Raw genomic sequence first — 20,913 nt, 5'->3', positions numbered from 1 at the left:
GCTTTTCCTGAAAACCAATTACACCCTTCACCTTAGGGACCCCAATTCAACTCCAAACCGAGTATTAAATGAAATGAATTTAATGATCTCAGCCTCGCTCCCATGAGAGGCAGCCAACTCATGTCATCAGATCTGACAAGATACCATTTGGTACAATTAACAGTCTATTTAGGAGCAACTTGGGCAGTTCTGCTGCCCAAACCACAGGGGGTGCCGGTGAGTTTGTGGCAGGAGTGTCTCTCCATCTGAGCATCTCACACTTCCACGCTGTGGGCAAGGACTTCCTTCCCACTGCTCTGCTGTCCTTTGTGACCACCTCTGCCTTTCCTGGAGCTGGTTCTCAGTACAATGAGTGACTGGAAATAGAAAGTGGATGTAGACTGAGAATGCTCAACAAGAGTGAACACAGGAAAAAGTAATAATGGGAGAAAAACTATCTGCAGTACAATTCTTTTTTATTTACCACACGTATGTACACAGGGACATTCAGTACACATAGAATCTATTAAGTGGAATCATCTAGAAATGTCTCGAAAGGCAGACATTTTAATTTACTTGCTGTACACAGTGAGTTCAATCATAGCAACATTTTCATACAGGTGTCACGTCATTGTCATCTTTTGCTTGTAAATTACCACTGAAGCCACGTATGTCTACATTTACAAGGACAGGGCCAAATACAGCGCCAATGAAATCAATAGAACACTAACAGTGTGCACAAGGATGACAATACGAAGTTTATGTCAGTGCTGAGAAATCTAAGCTGGCAGGAAGTTTGGGACTGCACTTGTCAAAAGAGCCATGGAGAGACCGATGTCAACAACAATGCAGACACTCGTCTCCGAGCGAGAGGAGCCCGTCTAGCCGTCAAACACCAGGCGCTGCAGAGATGGCCCGCTCACCCGCCCATCATTTTGGCCGTCAGTGCAGACAGAATCCATGCCCCGCGTCTAGGGTTTTGCTCCTTGGGTCCTCACAGCTTTGTTCTTAGTTGCTAAGGGGGCGCCACCTGTGTGTCTGTGGTGGCCTGCCCATCCCACACCTTTCTCCTCACCTATAGATCATTTTGTTAAAAAACCAATGCAACTCTAATACGTTTACCTCGTATTCCAAGTAGTTTTGTCATTTAGAATAAATTAGTTTCCATTTAAGTCCACAAAGTAAACACGTGTTGAGTATAGAGAAGACTCAGGAGCTGGCTGGAGAAACCAAGTGCCCCTTTTGGTCCACCTCCCGTGGCTCTGGCTACCCCAAACATGGCAGCATGTTCACCGAACAGATGAAGTCCATGCTGGAGAGCTGTCTGCTTCTTCCTTGGAAACTACATGGATAATCTGTATCAATACGCTGTACATGCATGTGGCATACATTCATTTTTGAAAGAATACCCGATGTCTAAAACCAAGGGCTTAGGACAGATCAGCCATCAACAGAAATAACATATTCCATATTCATATGAAAAAGACATTCTACTTATATTAATCTCTTAATATGTTCCTTAAAAATTGGTTTCAGTAAAATAACAGATGTATTTGCTCCTGGACCCTGATCCTACTTTTCTGTATATTGCATGAACTCTGACAAGCTACGCTTTTCTGATTAACTGCTTCCATTATCGTCTTGCTTCCTCTGTAAACTTTGCAAACTTCCTCTGATTTTAGTAAGCCAGTTCTCCCAACTAACCAACCAATCAACAACCAGCCAACCTACAAAACCCCCAACTATGTACAGACGAAGGCTTGTGAGGAGCATTTCATACAAAACATTACTTTATGGATTTTCTCCCATGACTATAAGCAAGAACCAGCATAATTTGACATAAGAAGAAAGTGATCTAGTGGAAGCTTACTTTGAAGTGTGACGAACACTCTCATTGCAATGTTTGTGCAAACAAATCGAGAGCCCGTACATTTTTATATACACTCCTGTATATAAATAAACTGCATATACAAGACACTGCGCCAAAGTTATTAAACCTCTAGGATACTTGTTTAAAAAGAAATGCCTTCTTGGTTTTTCCTTAATTGACCAGTAGTAGTTGGAAGGCTGAACTGTAATTATTACATGATAACTGACATATGTCATACATGTGGGAAGTGCAGCTTTGTCGGGTTTCTGTAGGGAAGGGGAGCGCTCCTTTTAATCAAAAAGATCTGCAGCAAAGAATCAGAAGGGTCTTCATTTTAGGGCTGTGCTGCGCCTCCAAACTGGCTCCTTTATCACAAGGGTACCTTCGCGAGATCAGTGATAGTGCCTGGATAATTAAGTATTTTATAAGTGATGCTGAGTCTTATTTTAAGCTACTAAGTATACTGACATCTAAGCAAGACGTGAACACTTCAGAAGGCTAAGAGTGTAGAAAACTGTATTTTCTACAAGGAAAAACAATTTTTGCGTGCATTTTCTCATTAACTGAAATCAGTTAGGTATTAACAGAGAAGGTGGTGGCTAAACCCTAGCCAACTGGATTGAGGGATTTCCTAGCAATCACCAGAAGCAAAGAGCCACGTAAACAGAGGATCTTTCTGGTAAACAGTGGTATGCTTTAGGAAAGTCAAAGGGGAATAATTTCAATAACGAGGCTTGCCGTATCACCGCGACACGCAGTGTCAGAACGCCGGATGCAGCCAGCGCTTCAGAGCTGGGGTTTCGTGAAACACTGATTGGGGCTGGGAGTGCAATCACAGTGCTTATTGATTTTTGGGCTTCTGTTGCACCCAGCAACAAGAGCGTTCCCAGGAACCGCCGGCTTTCCCCTCCCCTCACTGGCAGGGAAAAACTACCTAGTGACAGAGTGGCCACATCCTGGAGAGCAGTGTGCACGCCTCTGAATCGATAGGTGGCACGTGTGGGAGTCGGCCCCCCTCCCCCGAGAAGCATGCACAAATGACAGAGACCTGGCCACGCCCCTGCACGACCTAAGTAGCCCCGAAGAATGATCCCCTGCAAGGACAGAGCCTAGACAATGCAGGGAACTAAAATCACGTAGGGCAGCAGACAGCAGCTCTAGACCATGAAGCGGTGCTCCTTCCCGTCGTGGGCCATGAGGATGACGTTGCGGTTGGAAGTCCAGATGAGCCGGGCCAGCTTGAGGGCGTTGTGGGAGCCGGGGGAGGCCGGCTGTACGGGGGGCACCTGGTACGTTTTGATGCAGCGCAGCTGAGGGGCCGAGTTCAGCATGCCGATGCTTCCCAGGAGTGACGTGTTCATCTGGAGGGACAGGGGACAGGACAGCACGCGTGTCACTTAAAGAACCCTTCCATTTCCCTCCCACGCAGATGGGTTCCATCCCTTTGGGCTGCACATCTGCTTGCTTCCTCCTCTGTAATGGCTGCTCACGTTCATCGGGGGTTACGCGGATCTCTAAAGGGTTCCTTTCAGTATATTGTAATTGTTCTGATGCTGTTACAGTAAATGAATATACCTGGAGAAATTTTACTTCGTGGGTAGAACCTGACAGCAGGGAGAATCCACTGATCTTTAGGAGAGGAAGCGAATTGCAGCTGTTAATAAGTGACTGGATTAGATGAGATTTGGAAATCACAGATGTTTAAACGAAACGCTTGTGTTGTTGTTGTTCATTAACAGCAATGCTAACTGCATCCCCGGGAGGATGAGAAAATGAAGCAGAGTTAGGTGGTAGGTAGAGAGGAGATGCAGTGCACAGTTACTACTGCGTCAAACTCAGACCCCACTCACCCATTCACATTCCCCAGCACGTTCACTCTTCCCTTGTTTGTTTTTTTTTTTTTTTTTTTTTGGACAGGCAGAGTTAGGGAGAGAGAGAGAGACAGAGAGAAAGGTCTTCCTTCTATTGGTTCACCCCTCAAATGGCTGCCATGGCCCGGTGTGTTGTGCCCATCTGAAGCCAGGAGCAAGGTGCTTCTTCCTGGTCTCCCATGCTGGTGCAGGGCCCAAACACTTGGGCCATCCTCCACTTCCTTCCCGGGCCACAGCAGAGAGCTGGACTGGAAGAGGAGCAACCAGGACAGAATCTGGCGCCCCAACCGGGACTAGAACCCAGGGTGCTGGCACTGCAAGCAGAGGATTAGCCTAGTGAGCCGCAGCACCGGTCTCTTCCCTTGATTTTTAAAAACCCAATCTCCAGCAAGCTCTCAAAGGAAAAACAAGCACCTACTTCCTCTCCACACTGAGCCTGGGGCTCACTGCTCAGCCACCACACTAAGGACAGCCTCCTCTTCAGACCTGATTGACAACGACTTTTTATCAGTTGGTGATTTCTGGTTTGGGGCAGTTTCTTTGGATTTGATTTAAATTTTAAATTTTCTTAATCCATTCCCAGGAACAAACAATAATAGGGAAATTATGAGTCCCGAACAATCATGCATCCGGTCAAAGTGGTTAATATTGAATGGCAATTATCTAAACAAACTGCTTTCTGAGTCACTGAGCCTGGAGGTTCCTTTGGGTTCTGAACGTTACTTACAATGTCCTCAGTATGCATCATTTAGCAATTACAGATCATGGGGAAAGCACACGGAAAACGAGAAAAGCAGCTTCTGAAACCCCACTTTTTCCTTGGCACACATTGCCACTTTCACTTCTCCCCAGGAAGACCGCCATCTACCTGGATACGGCTCTGGGGTCTTGCAGGAAGCATACGGATTGTGATGCAACACATTCACACGGTGGATACAAGAACCTCCAGCAAATCCTAGGCCATTTCAGATGCGTGACTGCTGATCTCATGCCCTGCATTTGGATCAGTGCGGAACACAGGCCATTCCTTTCCCCAGCCCTTTTCGGCAGCGGGACGGCGCGAGAGGGCGTAAATCATGGCATCTCCAGCAGACTGCGTGCAGGCTCCACTGACGTTTTCACAATTTAAATCATCTTGAGTAATAACCCTTTTAAGATGACTAATGTTACTGATTTTCCTGCATTAATAATAGTGCCGAACACAACACAGAGGTGAAAAAAACCACTAGTGTGCGAGGTCACATTTTAAAACCAAATGTATGGTTATCGTTAACTCTTTCTGTTGAAGCTCACTTCGCAGCGCAAGCCAGGCAGGCCCTTGCTGCCATCCTCCCAGACCCTCGGGCCTTGTTTCCTTCCTTCCTTTTCCCCAAGACTTCACAAAAGATAAAAAGCAATGCCTCATTGTGTTCTGGAGGTTCCCAAGCAGTTTCAATATAAATAACGTTGCTGAGCTTGATTTGAGAGTTCCCACTTCCACAACAGTCACAGGACATAATCATTCAGTCCTCTCACAGAGCACATCCAAATGACCCAGAAAATTGCCAGTTAAGATTAACTGGTATCAACAGGCACGCTATGATCATGCTTTTAAAAGATCTAATTTCTCCGTGGATAAAGAATGGTATTTTTCATTCTTTATGGACTTTCTATGAAAATATGCATGCTGCTTGATTGAGTAGGCTCAGCTGTTTCCCGATTTTTACTTCTGTCCTGTAAACATAGCCAAATCAAGAAATGGATTGAGGGTTAAAGAGCGAGTAAGACAGAGTATCTTCTGTGCGTGATATAGACAGGAATGATTTTAAGAAAGGGCCGTTTGTCATCACTGGGTTCCCCTTACAACCCGAGCCATTCCTACTCTTATAAATGCCTTAGTAGGGTCAGAAAGCCTTCTGTTTGACAAGAGGGCTATGTGAAATGCAGAAGGCACAGAACTGTTGGAGTTGCACATAGTTGGAACAATGAAGACCCCCCCACGCTCATTACAATTCCTTTCTCTGCAGACCATCCTTTTCCCATGGCCTCTTCAAATGAGGGGTGGGAATGAAGTAGTAAGGCTGAGTATCGATTTTGCTGATCAACTTGGCCAAAGAACGCATACTGTAACAATCTTGGTTTTTTTCAAGATTACTATTTTCTTTCTTTTTTTTTTTTTTTTTTTTTTGACAGGCAGAGTGGACAGTGAGAGAGAGAGAGACAGAGAGAAAGGTCTTCCTTTTGCCGTTGGTTCACCATCCAATGGCCGCCGCGGTAGCGCGCTGCGGCCGGCGCACCGTGCTGTTCCGATGGCTATTTTCTTGACTGACTACAAACTATGCTAAAAGCAAGGGCAACTTCAGTCTTGAATTATAAGATTTGACAACATTTTTTTTTATGATCCCAAAGATAATAAATACTCACGGTGGAAAATTAAATAATGAAGAGAAATACAAAAACGAAAGCTGAAGACCCCTGAAATCTCACTTGCCAGAGACAATCTCTGCTGATAAACAAACAACGTCTAGATCTCCCCTGTGCTTAGGTCCACAGGAAGAGAAGAGATTTAAGGGATTTTACATAAATGGGTCCATTATTAAATGCTAGTTTCACAACCTTGGTTTTCATTGAATAAAATGTTGATGGCAATATTTTCATGTTAATAATTTCAGTTCTATATAATTCCTTAAAGAGACTGAATTGTATTCTACTGTATACCAGAATAAATACAACTATACTCCATCTAATTTATTATTAGCATTTCTGAGAGAGGGTACTTTCTTGTTTTGTGGATGGTGGTGATAATAAAATGATGTGTGATCTTTCATTATTATGCTTTCCTTGCTCAAATAACAATGGGTACACTGAAGGGGAAGACTGCAGTGGTAGGAATATGATGTTAAAGGATCAAAGGACTTGACAGATTGCCAAATGACGCTGTCCACTGCTGAGTATGCAAACGAATTGAGATGCAATCCTGGCTTTTCCCTTCTCGTCAGAAATGAAGCTTCACAAAACTAGCTCTGTGAAGACTGGTTTTTCAACATATAGAAACACATACAATTCATCAAAAGAGGAAATGTTTTCATGCTATTCTCAATGTAAGTAATGCTGCAATACTTTTACTGAGTCTCACTTGAATAATTATCCAACCAATATTTCTCATTAGCACTCATTTTTCAGCAAAGATTTTAATAGCTGATAGCTTTAGTCAGGCTCTGTATTAATAAGACTTCATTAAGTTTTCAAAATATATTACAGTACACTTACCGGAATAATATAAAAGTGTTCTCATACATCATTAGAACTAAACAACATGTATCTAAAGAAATCAGCAAAGCCCATTTAGGGAAAGCAGCAGTAGATCCAATACCACTTTCTAGACTCTCTTTAACTAGATAAACACTTCCGGAAGAGGTTATGTTGTATTTTCTTGATAAAGCTGGAATGACAATGCTGAAATGATATGTTTCTGTGCCTTCTATCTAAATTTCAACATTTCGAGCATCTAAGATGTGGGTGCACTGTGAATTCTGACACTGGTTTTAGAGTTAGGAGAGACTGGGTGTTGTCTGGCTACTCTGGCACTCTGTGGCAGCCCCTGGAGTGGACAAGTTAAAGACAAAGGCACTGTACTGTCGCCCCACCGTGCAGAGACAAAAAGACACTATTTAATGAATGGCTTCACCTCTGAGGTAAGAAACTAACCACTATTCCATCAGGGAGCCTGGCTGGAATTTTGTCAGAAATAGAACAGTATTCAAGGGATGAAGGTATCCAAACATAACAGCAAAGAGCTAGACAAAGGGGAAAAAGAAGAAAGAAAATTTATCACTTGGAAAATTCCAGGTAGAAAATCCAGAAAAAATACTGGGAAAATTTTGAATCTGAGATATTCTTTTATACAAAAAATTATATTTTCTTAGCAGACACAAATTAGGCAAAAAAAAAAAAAAAAAAAAAGAAAGAAAGAAAAAAAGAGAGAGGTTTTGTTTGTTTTTTTCCATAGTAGAAAGCAGCAACAGAAGGCAAGCCCCTCAGACGGGGCCCCTGCCTCACTCTGTGTGACAGTCCCTAGCACACAGACACCTGGTCACACTGCATGATGGGTGTTTCATACCAACATTCCCCTGAGAGTGGGAGAGAAGAGGAAATAGAAGAAATTTTGTATCAAGGTGCAGTTGGCACAGTAGCAATCACTGTGTTAGACTTGAGTGGGAACAAGACCTTAGTAAGTGAACTCTGCAAGGCCCCACTGTTGACACAGTCCAGCTGATGGGTCCTTAATGGACTCATGATGGGATTTCCCTAGGAATGACCAGTCGTGGGGTTACCCACTGGGAGAAAGTTTAAGATGAGCTCATTAAGATGCTGGAAATATATTCTGGGAGAAAAGATAATGAGAAAATACACTGGAAAACGAAATTAGATGAAAATAGAAAAGTCTGACAGATTTGGAAGTTGTCATGCTTTAATAGCATGTTGTTAATTAAGCAATTTATTGTATCCATTCTACATTTTATTAGCTATTGATTTTTTTAAGCCATCATCAAGTTGTGCTGAAGACTTGCTTAAACTTTTATTTTTAGTTGTCAAAGTAATAAAGTGAATCTCATAAAACACATTTGTATCATAGGAAAATAAAGGCAATAACAAACTTTTGGGGGGATAGGTAATACTTGATTTTTTGTGCTTATCAACACTAGAAGAGTCAGGAAATTAAAGAGTGCTGAATGGAGAGGCTAAGCACTGAAGATGAAACATATTCTGTGGTAAAAACTAGTTGTTCAAAATTAATACTCATTTTAATCAGAATGAAACAGACATTCACATAGACTGCCAGCCAAAGAAAATGCAGGTTTTTATAAATGCTTTGAATGGTTTGAGAATTCAGAGCATTATGTGGGAAATTCAGAGTGCAAAAGAAAAATGAGATAATGTAAAAAGGAATAATGAGAAAACACCCGATTGTCTTCTGTGTATGCCCTGTTATAGCGACAGACCCAAGGATCTAGTCTGAATGCCTTGTATACATTCCAGGCCTGAGCAAGGCTGCTCCTGTCACGTTCATCTCGGCGCAGACCCTCGGATGCACTCCCCTGCCCTTGCTGACTGCTGAATCACTGCCCCCGTGTCCTTAGCACCCGGCCCTTCCGCAGCATCAGGTCTCTTGGAGCTTAGATGTCACTTCCTTTGGAAAGCCTTCCCCTCACTTCATTCTCAGGCTCACCTCTGTACTGTAATTGCTTATTTATTGGTGTCTACTTCAGACTGCAAGCTCTGTGAGAGCAGAGGCCCCTCTTTGCAGATTGCTAATTGTATTCTCAGCACCCTGCATGCTAGTGCCTGCAACATAATGAGCAATCAATACACAACTGTTACTTGTTGAAAGAAGGGAGGATGGAGGGCTGGGAGGCAGGTTCAACTGGAAGCCTTCCCACCAAAAGCGCATCATGTAATATTGACGACAAGACCCCGCAGCATCTACTCTTACCTGCCAGAAGGAAATGTGGCTGTCAGTGTTGGAGTAGGTGGCCAGGTATCGTCCATCAGGAGCAAAGGCCACTGCAGTGATTGGTCCCTTGTGTCCATGGATGGTCTAAAATACAATTCAGATATCATTAATGGATTATACTCCACAGAACTATTACAAGTACACATGCAAATATGTCCAATGTTGAGCAAGTTAGGGTATGGATAATTAGATGCAAGAGTTCTTTGTTTGAAAATCAGAATTAAAAAATCAGAAAAGCAGCAAAAAAAAAATCAGGAAAAAGCATGTAACTATGGCAAACCCATGGATTAATTCATGTATGCCCATAGAGGGAAGAATTTTACAATAATTAGAAAGGGAAGGTACTGATAACCACAACTATCCAGGAACCTCATCTGAAATGAAAATAATCAGAGCTGTATCATAACAGCCCTGGAAGGAGTTAAAGACAGTAACTTCAACTCCTTAATAATTACAGATTCTTCATGTTTTATGCTTCATTTCCCACCAATAACAACGTGCTTCAATGCATACAGCTGCAATTAGTAAACATACATACACACATGCACTGGATGTTTGGGCACACATATAAATCAAGTATTACTAAAAACAAGTTACAGAGAGTTTTGAACCTTTGCCAAATAGCTATCATTGATTTAACCATGAATAATAAAAAGGAAGCTGTATTTTAGACTAGGTCTTTGACAAAGGGTCTTTACTAATTAACAAATACACAAGCCTGATGATATTAATAATTATAGAAAATACTGGATATTAAGCAAATTAGCCTAATATAATATTTATCTCTCTACATTCAACTACAAGTAAACATACTTCTGCTATATTAACCAATATCCACTCTCTTCCCTTTGAAAGGAATGTGGAAATGTGTGCCTTTAAACTGAGATAATACCAAGGGGGTTTACTTCCATTTCTTATTGTGAACCACGTGTCTCAGTGGAAGAAGTTTCAGTATTTCTATGTGATTTGGCTCACACATACTGTAAATTTCAGTTAGACTTTTTCATGACTTGTATCTGAACGACTAAAATGAGGAAAAGGGAGACGAGATGATGGGGCGAAAGCAAATTCCTTAATGCCCCTTGCAATCTGCTCTTTCCTGCCATTAGCTTCAAGGTACCATGGGATCCAAAATGATGCCTGCTCTCCACACTCACAGAACAGCATGAGATTGGCACCACTTCTAGCACTGGGCTTTGGGCAGGCAGAAGGCACTGATCTGACTCAGATGTCTGGGCTTGCATTTGAGATCTATACTTACTACTATGGAACCTGTGGCCAAAAGTACTTAGCCTCCGATACCCACTGTATAATATAAGGAGGAAGAGGTTGACGATAGTAATTACACTGATGTCCAAGAGCTTTGTGAAGCTTAAATGAGATAATATACACATAGCACTCTGCACAATGCTCCGTGTACGAAATGGATCCAATAGATACCATTAATGTGGTTGTTATTCCTGCTTGCCTAGAAACAAACATGTAACGTAATTACTTGAGTACACGTTTTAATGACTCTCTTCCCCCACAAATCCATCCCCGAATCATGCATTCCAAAATGAGCATCACTGATGAAGGGTCTTCTAATCAGTGAACCCAGAAACACAGACTTCAGACTGTGGCCTTTTTTATAAAGTTGTAAGGTAACTGTCCATGGTACTGTCCCACAAATGTGCTAAAAAGTAAGCAATGGCATACCTGCTGAATAATTATTGCAAGAAACCAGCTGAATGGCAGCTATACCATAATGAATATTATTCCAGGCAGAGGAAAAATAAAAATCTCAACCAATGAACTGGCAAGCACTGGCCATTCCTACTTCCTACACGAGTTGAATGAATTCACTGGGAAAGTAGTTTTGCTTGTTAAAATCAATATTCAGTTTGGCTAAAAAAAACTGAAATTCTGTGGGGTCAGTCTGAGGCTATGTTATGGCTACAACTGTGGTTGGGCAAAGTTTGTACTTGCAACAGAACTTGCATACTGAAGATCCTTAAGCTGAAAGCAGATTGTAGATTTGTTTGGTTTGACCTAAAAATGTTAAAAGAATTTCTGAGTCCTTACTTCCAACTCATCAGTTTTCATGTAAAACCAAAATTTCTAGCCCTTGCCATAGAACTTGAGGACTGGTAACACAGGGCCTTTGTGCACATGTGGCAACACCAGCCAAGGCTGAGCAGAGATAACCACTGTGGCTGGGGCCCAGACAAAAAAATAGACCTGGGTACCAGCTGGCCTGGTTCACCTGTTTCCTGCCTGCTCCCTCATTGCATTTAATGCAGCCCTTCTATTACAAGTATTGGATTCAATATTCCTTTTGGATCCTAGCATCCATCTTGAACTGTGAGTAAACAAAAGTTCTTGTGAGAAAAAAATAGTCCTTCTTGAAGGCCCCCAAAGCCCAACTCCGTGCAAAGGTGGCTGGATCCTCCTCTGGAGAGCCTGCCCCTGAATTTCAAAACAGAATGCTAAGCCCACCTCCTTTAGACTAGCATCTTTCCTCAATTAACAACCAAAATGCACTGCAGAAAAGTAGAAAGTGCAATCAATGATTTGACTGGAAACCTTTAGGTACAAATGACGGTATACACAACAGGCATGTTCACACAAACTTTGGTGAGGCTGGCTAAGTTAGCCCTGTTGTAAAAGTGGAAAACCAGACACAATGGGACCATGTTTGCTTCTCTGGAACAGCCTTTGCTAAATATTTCAAGTCTTCATCTTTCATAGAAAGCTGGCATTTAAAACTTCCACTTGAAGAATAGTCCCAAGCGAGCCGAAGACACCGCTTGTTATTACTTTGTGCCTATAACAGAAGGTCCTGAGAAATAAGTTCATTTTGGAATTTTCTGCCAGGAAAATGTTTAACTTTATATATATATATATATATATATATATATATATATATATATTGCTTTGTCAAGTAACAAAAATTACATAATCTAGCAGGGACTTGCCTTGCTGCCAAGAAACTCAGAGCTAAAAGGCATGCTCATTGTATGTGTCTAGTAATACATGCATCCCACTGATTTCAATATTCATCACTCTTTCATTTGTTGCTGATGCCCTGCTATGTACCAAGTTCAGCTTCATTTTTTTAAAGTCTGTTGAAGAGGGATACATTTTAGAGCACACACACACACACACGTACACATACTTGCACAGTAGCAGACACTACTATATGCCCCACAGAGTTGTATTTTAAAGCAACCTAAAGAAGAAAAACTGGGGCTGGCATTGTGGCATAGCAGGTAAAGCTGCCACCTGCAGTCCAGGGCATCCAATATGGGTGCTGTTTAAGTCCCAGTTGCTCCACTTCTGATCCAGCTCTCTGCTATGGCCTGGGAAAGCAGTAGAAGATGGCCCAAGTCCATGGGCCCCTGCACCTGCGTGGGAGACCCGGAAGAAGCTCCTGGCTCCTGGCTTCAGATTAGCACAGCTCTGGCCATTGTGACCATCTGCGGAGTGAACCAGTGGAGGGAAGACCTCTCTCTCTCCCTCTCCCTCCCCCTCTCCCTCTCCCTCCCTCTGCCTCTGCCTCTGCCTCTCTGTAACTCTGCCTTTCAAATAAATAAATAAATCTTGGAAAAAAACAACAACATGGAACACTGACTGAACCTGATAGGTCGGTTGTCTTTTAGGAAAGCAAGTACCACTCTTGCCAGTGCAGATATCTCTCTAGTTGAAATGGTTTGGTACATTTGGTGAGTTCATCACCACCTCAGCCTGAAAGGTGCAGTAATGGAAATGTTGCCATTGTCTTTTGTTCAGACTCTGAACTTTTAAGATCTGTGCAGGTACCACCTGAACTATAACTTTGGCTGGCATTAGAGATGCAGCTCTACGGGATCACAGAGAAGCTGTGAGTGCTCTGTGCTGGGGCAGTCCCAGGGGCATGGCCCTCATATGCTAGACTCCAAAGGACATTTCCCAAAAGTTCAGCTTTCAAAATAAAATGAGATCGAGGATTCTAAGATGGCAGAATAGGAAGGGAGCTTACTGCTCTGCTTTAGGGGAAAATATTTTTTTAAAAAAATTGAGAGTGCAATCTTAGGGAAGAGTAGGGAGAAAACTGCAGAGGAAACTCCATGCAAATTAGAGGGACACTGTGGATCTACGTGGAGGGTGTGGATGCACACAACTCAGGACCCCAGCAGCCAAGAGCCTCAGCACCAGCTTTGAAGAGTGAGGTGAGACCAGACTGCAGCAGTGCAAGCCACTGGCAATAAAGCTGCAGGAAGAGCCTGGTGTGAGTCCAGCCTGTGCAGGACAGCGTAACTGCCAACTGAGATGAAGAAAAAGGGGTACTTTCTTTCTGCCTGATCACCCAGCACTGGGGTCTTGTAACAAGCTGAAAGAGGGTAGGTGCCATTTTGGACATCTGTAACAGCTATACCAGCTTGTGTCCATGCGTCAAGCAACCAGATGAGAGGAGACGCCTGAGTCTGGCTGGGAGAATTGACAGGTGGTTGGGCGCTCATGACTGAGGGAATTGTGCATGCTGGAACTGTGAACACACTGTGGCTTCATGGGAGTGCACAGGGTGTGGCTGGGTCTTTGGGCAATCACTGAGGATGGCTCTACATGCTCAGAGCTCCCTGATTCCATGTTGAAGGTCATTGTTGTGGGACCCATGCTTACACAGAGGACTGCATGGATCCTTTGTGTGGTTCTTGGGGCAGCATGGATGAAAATTTTAACCACTGTGGCTAGTACTCAGGAATTGGTCTCCTTGGAGGAGAAGCGGTGAGCATGAGACTATGCCAACAGAGCTGATCAAACCTCCCCCCAATTAAAAAAAAGAAAGAGAGAGAGAGACATTTAACATGTCCAACTTAGCTGTCACCTTGGATACTCCCCTCACCCTGGAGCACTGAACAGAACTCCCTGGCCACATCCAGCACACACCTCTGGGTATTCACTGAAAGAGCAGACACTCCACTAAACCACAGAGACATAGCCCAAAGATAAAAGACATTACAGGTACAAAACAAAAAACAAAAAAACAAGTGTCTCCACAAATACCAAAAAATAAATATAGCAATTCAAGGAACAGGAATACGGAAGACAACATGTCACCCCCAAAGGAACACAACACTTAAATACTAGAATGTGAAGATGAAGAGATTGGAGAAATGCCGGGAACAGAATTCAAAAAATTGATTGTAGGATTACTTAGAAGTAATCAGAAGCAAATTCACAGATTAAAGAAATCCATACATGACAAAATGAATAATTTGCCTATGAAATTGAGATTTTAAAGTGAAATAAATTTTAAAATGAAATACTGGAAATGAAGAATTCAATAGATCACATAAAAAATATGGTGGAAAGCCTTAATAATGGACTTGGTGAGGCAGAAGTAAGAATATCCAAGTTAGAAGAAAAACTTCTGGAAATTTTATAGTCAGACCAAAAAAAAAAAAAAAAGGAGAAGAAATTAGAAAACTATAAAACAGTATTGGAGACTTATGGGACACTATCAAATGACCCAACATACTGGTCTTAGGAGTTCCTGAAGGTGTGGAAAGAGAGAATGGATTAGAAGGCCTTTTTAGTGAAATAATTCCAAAAAATTTACCTAATTTGGAGAAAGAAAGGGATGTTCAAGTACAGGAAGCAAACAGAACTCTTAATAGACATGAGCAGAAAAGATCATCACCATAACACATTGTAGTCAAACTCCCCACAGTGAAACATAAATAAAAGATTAGGAAAAAAACAAAAACACAAACAAACAAACAAATAATAAAAGATTCTAAAATGTGCACAAGAGAAATGCCAGATTCTTTTCAGAAAATCTACAATTAGACTCACAGCTAATTTCTCATCAGAAACCCTACAGGCTAGGAGAGAATGGTGATATATGTTTCAAGACTTAAGAGAAAAAACTGTCAACCCAGAATACTATACCCTGCAAAGCTCTCATTTACAGATGAAGGTGAAATAAAGACTTTCCATAGAAATAGAAAATCAAAGAATTTGTCACTACTCATCCAGCCTTACAAAAGATGGTTAAGGATGTACTACATACAGAAACACAGAAACACGGTCATCACTATGAAAGAAAGTGAAGTCAGAAAATCTCCCAGCAAAAGTAAAAAGGAGATTCAAAATAAACAACAGGAATATTTATGGAAAAATGACAGCACTAAGTCATTGCTTATCAATAGTCATCTTGAGCCGGCGCTGCGGCTCACTAGGCTAATCCTCTGCCTTGCGGCGCCGGCACACCGGGTTCTAGTCCCAGTCGGGGCACCGATCCTGTCCCGGTTGCCCCTCTTCCAGGCCAGCTCTCTGCTGTGGCCAGGGAGTGCAGTGGAGGATGGCCCAAGTGCTTGGGCCCTGCACCCCATGGGAGACCAGGAGAAGCACCTGGCTCCTGCCATTGGATCAGCGTGGTGCGCCGGCCGCAGCGCGCCTACCGCGGCGGCCATTGGAGGGTGAACCAATGGCAAAAGGAAGACCTTTCTCTCTGTCTCTCTCTCACTGTCCACTCTGCCTGTCAAAAAAAAAAAAATAGTCATCTTGAATGTAAATGGTCTCAACTCTCCAGTTAAAAGATAAAGACTGGTTGAAAGGATTAAAAAAAACCAAAACCCATCTATTTGCTGCATACAAGAAACACACCTCACCAACAACTGACCACGGTGGAATGAAGCTGGAAATCAACAACTCAACAATCTCTAGAACATATGCAAACACATAGAGACTGAACAACATGCTCCTGAATGAACAGAGGGTCACTAAAGAAAATAATTTCTGGAAACAAGTGAAGATAACAATACAACATATCAAAACTTATGAGATACAGCATAAGCAGCTGAAAGGGTGCCTACATGAAGAAATTGGAAAGGCACCAAATAAATGAGCTATCAATGTATTTCAAGGACCTAGAAAAAACAGCAAACCAAACCCCAAGTTAGTAGTAGAAAAGAAATAATTAAAATTAGAGAAAAAATAAAATTGAAACAAAAAAAACAAAATACATCAGAAAAGATCAGAGAAATAAAGAGCTGGTTTTTTGAAAAAATAAACAAAATTGACACACCATTGGTCCAACTGACCCCTCCCCCTCAAAAGAGTGAAAAGAGCCAAATCAATAAAATTAGAGATGAAAAAGGAAAGGAGTAACCAACAAATCATTAAACCTAGAAGAAATGAATAGATTCCTGGACACATACAACCTACTTAAACTGAGCTATAAAGACATAGAAAACCTAAACAAATAACCAAGATGGAAACTGAATCAGTAATAAAGACCCTCCTGGCAAAGAAAAGCCCAGGACCAGATGGCTTCACTGCTGAATTCTACCAGACATTTAAATTAGAAGTAACTCCAATTCTACTCAAGCTATTCAAAACAATTGAAAGGAGGTAATCCTCCCAAACTACTTGTATGAAGCCAGCATCACCTTAATTCTTAATCCTGAAAAAGATACAACAGAGAAAGAGAACTACAGACCAATTTCCCTGATGAACATATACACAAAAATCCTGATCAAAATACTAGTCAATTGAATCCAAGAACACATCAGAAAGATCATTCACTTGGACCAACTGGGATTTATCCCTGAGATGTAGGGGTGGTTCAACATTCCCGTATCAATCAATGTGATACACCACATTAACAAACTGAAGTACAAAAACACTATGATTATTTCAATAGATGCAGAGAAAGCATTTGATAAAATACAACACCCTTTCATGATGCAAACTGGGCATAGAAGGAACATTCCTCAACCCATTCAAGGCAATTGATGATAAACCCATGGCCAGAATCCTATTGAATGAGGAAAAGTTGGAAGCATTCCCACTGAAATCTGGAACCAGACAAGGATGCCTACTGTCACCACTGCTATTCAATATACTCCTGGAAGTATTGGTCAGAGCCAGTAGGTGAGAAAAAGAAATCAAAGGGATACAAATTGGGAAGGAGGAAGGCAAACTATCCCTATTTGCAGATGACAAGATTATATATATATAGGGCATCCAAAAGATTCCATTAAGAGACTATTGGAACTGATAAAAGAGTTTGGTAAAGTAGCAGAATATAAAATCAACACACAAAAATCAACAGTCTTTGTATATAGATACAATGCCACGTCTGAGAAAGAACTTCTAAAATCAATTCCATTCACAATAGCTACAAAAAAAATAAGATATCTTGGAATAAATTTAACCAGGGACATCAAAGATCTGTATGATAAGAATTACAAAGCATTAAATAAAAAAATAGAAGACACAAAAAATGGAAATATAATCCATGCTCATGGATTGGAAGAATCAATATCATCAAAATGTCCATACTACCAAAAGCAATTTATAGTTACCTGTGATACCAATCAAAATACCAAGGACATTCTTCTCACATATAGAAAAAAAATGCTGAAATTCATATGAAAACATAGTAGACCCCAAACAACTAAAGCAATCTTATACAACAAAAACAAAGTCAGAGGCATCACAATACCAGATTTCAAGACCACAAGTCAATTATAATCAAAACAGCCTGGTACCAGTAAAAAAACAGATGTATAGACCAATGGAACAGAACAGAAACTCCAGAAATCAACCCACACATCTACAACCAACTGATTTTTGACAAAGGAGCTGAAATGAATCCCTGGAGGAAAGACAGTCTCTTCAATAAATGGTGCTGGGAAACTGGATCTCCACATGCAGAAGTATGAAGCAAGACTCCTGCCTTATATCTTACACAAAAATCTGCTCAAAATGGATCACACACCTAAATCTATGACCTCATACCATCAAATTATTAGAGAACAATAGGGAAACCTTGCAAGACATTGACACAGGCAAAGCCAAAATTGACAAATGGGATTATATCAAATTGAGACGTTTCTATACTGAAAAAAAAAAAAAACTCAGCAAAATGAAGTGACAGAATGGGAGAAATTATTTGCAAACTATTCAACTGATAAAGGATTAATAACCATAATATATAAAGAGCTCAAAGTACTCAACAGCAACAAAACAAACAACCCAGTTAAGAAATGGGCAAAGGACTGAAACAAACATTTTCCAGACACATGGAAAAATGCTCAGGATCACTAGCCATCAGGGAAATGCAAATCAAAACCACAATGATGTTTTAACTCACCCCTGTTAGAATGGTTTACATACAGAAATCAATAAACAACAAATATTGTTGGCGAGGACATGGGAAAGGTACTCTAAGCCACTGCTGGTGAGAACGTGAACTGGTACAGCCACTATGGAAGACAGTATATCTCAGAAATCTGAATATAGATCTACCATATTACCCAGCCATCCCACTTCTGGGAATTTACCCAAGGGAAATGACATGAACGCTTGAAAGAGTTATCTGTACCCCCATGTTTATTGCAGCTCAACGCAAAATAGCTAAGATATGGAATCAACCCCAACGTCAATCAAGTGAAGCCTGGAGAAAGAAAGAAGGAAAGAAAGAAGGAAAGAAAGGAGGAAAGAAAGAAAGAAAAGAGGCTGGCACCGTGGCTTAACAGGCTAATCCTCCGCCTTGCGGCGCCGGCACACCAGGTTCTAGTCCCAGTTGGGGCTCCGGATTCTATCCCGTTTGCCCCGGGAAGGCAGTGGGGGATGGCCCAAGTCCTTGGGCCCTGCACCCCATGGGAGACCAGGAGAAGCACCTGGCTCCTGGCTTCGGATCAGCGAGATGCGCTGGCCGCAGCGGCCATTGGAGGGTGAACCAACGGCAAAAAGGAAGACCTTTCTCTCTGTCTCTCTCTCTCACTATCCACTCTGCCTGTCAAAAATTTTTAAAAAAAAGAAAGAAAGAAAAGAGGAAGAAAGAAAGGAAGAAAGAAAGAAAGAAATCTTGTCATTTTCAACAAAATGGATGACACTGAAAAACATCACACTTAGTGAAATAAGCCAGTGCCCAAAGGACAAACACCATGTTATTCCTGATCTATGGTAACTGAGTACCTAAAAGGTAACTTATAGAAGTGAAATTGACACTTTGAGATGTGATGACTTTGAACAGCCCTTGTTTTGACTATTGAGGAATAGGGTTTTTTTTCATACTATTTCTTGAACTCTTAGTATAGATTTAATCTTATGTGTATAAAGTTAATTGAAAATAGATCTTAGTAAAAAAATAAGAATGGGAATAGGAGAGGGAGGAGGAAGAGGGTGGGAGTGCAGGTACGGTGAGAAGAATCACTGTGTTCCTAAAGTCGTGTTTATGAAATACATGAAGTCTGTATATCTTAAATAAAAGGTTTCGGGCAAAAAAATTAAAATAAAGTTTGGCCCACACTTTACATGTGCATGAGTATCGTGTCTTGCTATATTTTTAGTCAAAGAAATTGCTGTCCTGAAAGAACTGAAATGGAATAGAAAGAAATTAATCTAATTCAGGAAGTGCTATAACCATACAGAGTGCTGAATTGTTAAGGATCCCCCACCTCCTTTTCTTATGAAAGAAGAGGAACTGAAAGGTAGGATTAATAATGAACGATACGTAGACCTACTCAATGTTTTTTTTTATTTTTTTTAATTTTTAATTTATTTTTATTTTTTATTTTTGACAGGCAGAGTGGACAGTGAGCAAGAGAGACAGAGAGAAAGGTCTTCCTATTGCCGTTGGTTCACCCTCCAATGGCCGCCGCGGCTGGCGCGCTGCAGCCGGTGCACCGCGCTGATCCGATGGCAGGAGCCAGGTGCTTCTCCTGGTCTCCCATGGGGTGCAGGGCCCAAGGACTTGGGCCATCCTCCACTGCACTCCCTGGCCACAGCAGAGAGCTGGCCTGGAAGAGGGGCAACCGGGACAGAATCCGGTGCCCCGACCGGGACTAGAACCTGGTGTGCCGGCTCCGCAAGGCGGAGGATTAGCCTAGTGAGCTGCGGGGCCGGCTCTCAATGGTTTTTAACAGATACTTTCAATGGCCTCTGCGAAGAAATAGAATTAACCCTGTTGTAACGAGAAGGCAGCAGAGACTAGAATTTCGAAAATGGTTTGGTCAGTGTCAACAGAAGCCACAATTGTCTAGAACAATCTCTTTAAAACTGCTCTCTGCATGGTCTGTTTCTTTTGGGAGTTGTTGATGTTCTGCTTCCAGATGACAAGTCTGAGACGGAAACCAAAAAGCAGGACTCTAGGACACCCACTTTAGAGGCCGGACAGGATTAAAGAGAACATTGTACATTTATTTGTAGTTCTCATCATTTTTTAAAAAGGGGGAATGGAAAAACAAAGATCCCAGCAATTAAAGCATTTTCTGAATTTTAACATAAATTGTGAAAAAAGGATTTCTGCAGGTAGGTATCTGCTGTCATCAGTGCCCTCACAATGGACCCGTGTGTTCCGTACAACACTTACTAAGACAAACTGAGCCAAGAAAGCAGCACAGACTGAACCCTTAGGGGCACACAGTCTGCAGGGGTGAAACAGTACGAGGTGCCTGGGCTGTGGGCCCTCCAGGAGAATAGCATGGTTGACTCCAGATTAAGTCAGACAGCTGCAATCTGAAGGGTGCTTTAAAGATCTGCTAACCAAAACTATGGCCCCAGGTGGCTGCACATGACCTCTGAAACATGTCAAAACCCAAATGTGGTTTCAGTAGAGGCCTTGCCCTAGACTATGTTTTAGCAGAGGGCTAACAGGACAAGCATGTTTTCATGAGGTTCAAGCATGGTGGACACCCTGAGTTTAGGGCAAGCTTGAATGAAGT

The 20,913-nt window shown here is 41.8% G+C and overlaps 1 protein-coding gene across 1 annotated transcript in view; it reads right to left on the bottom strand.

Annotated features, from left to right (window-relative positions):
- Positions 1-438: 438 nt before the first annotated feature.
- The window catches only part of WDR7 (WD repeat domain 7), a 376,393-nt gene continuing 355,918 nt past the window's right edge, over positions 439-20,913 (bottom strand). The window contains exons 26-27 of the mRNA XM_062201720.1: positions 9,194-9,298; positions 439-3,210 (exon numbers count right to left, since the gene is read on the bottom strand). Of these exons, the coding sequence (XP_062057704.1) occupies positions 3,007-3,210; positions 9,194-9,298 (309 nt within the window). The 3' untranslated portion in view covers positions 439-3,006. The remainder of the gene's footprint in view (positions 3,211-9,193; positions 9,299-20,913) is intronic.

Source organism: Lepus europaeus, chromosome 9 (assembly GCF_033115175.1).
Source record: "Lepus europaeus isolate LE1 chromosome 9, mLepTim1.pri, whole genome shotgun sequence".
Lineage (NCBI taxonomy): Eukaryota > Metazoa > Chordata > Mammalia > Lagomorpha > Leporidae > Lepus > Lepus europaeus.
The sequence above is the reverse complement of the archived record's forward strand: the minus strand, read 5'-3'. Positions and strand labels throughout refer to the sequence as shown.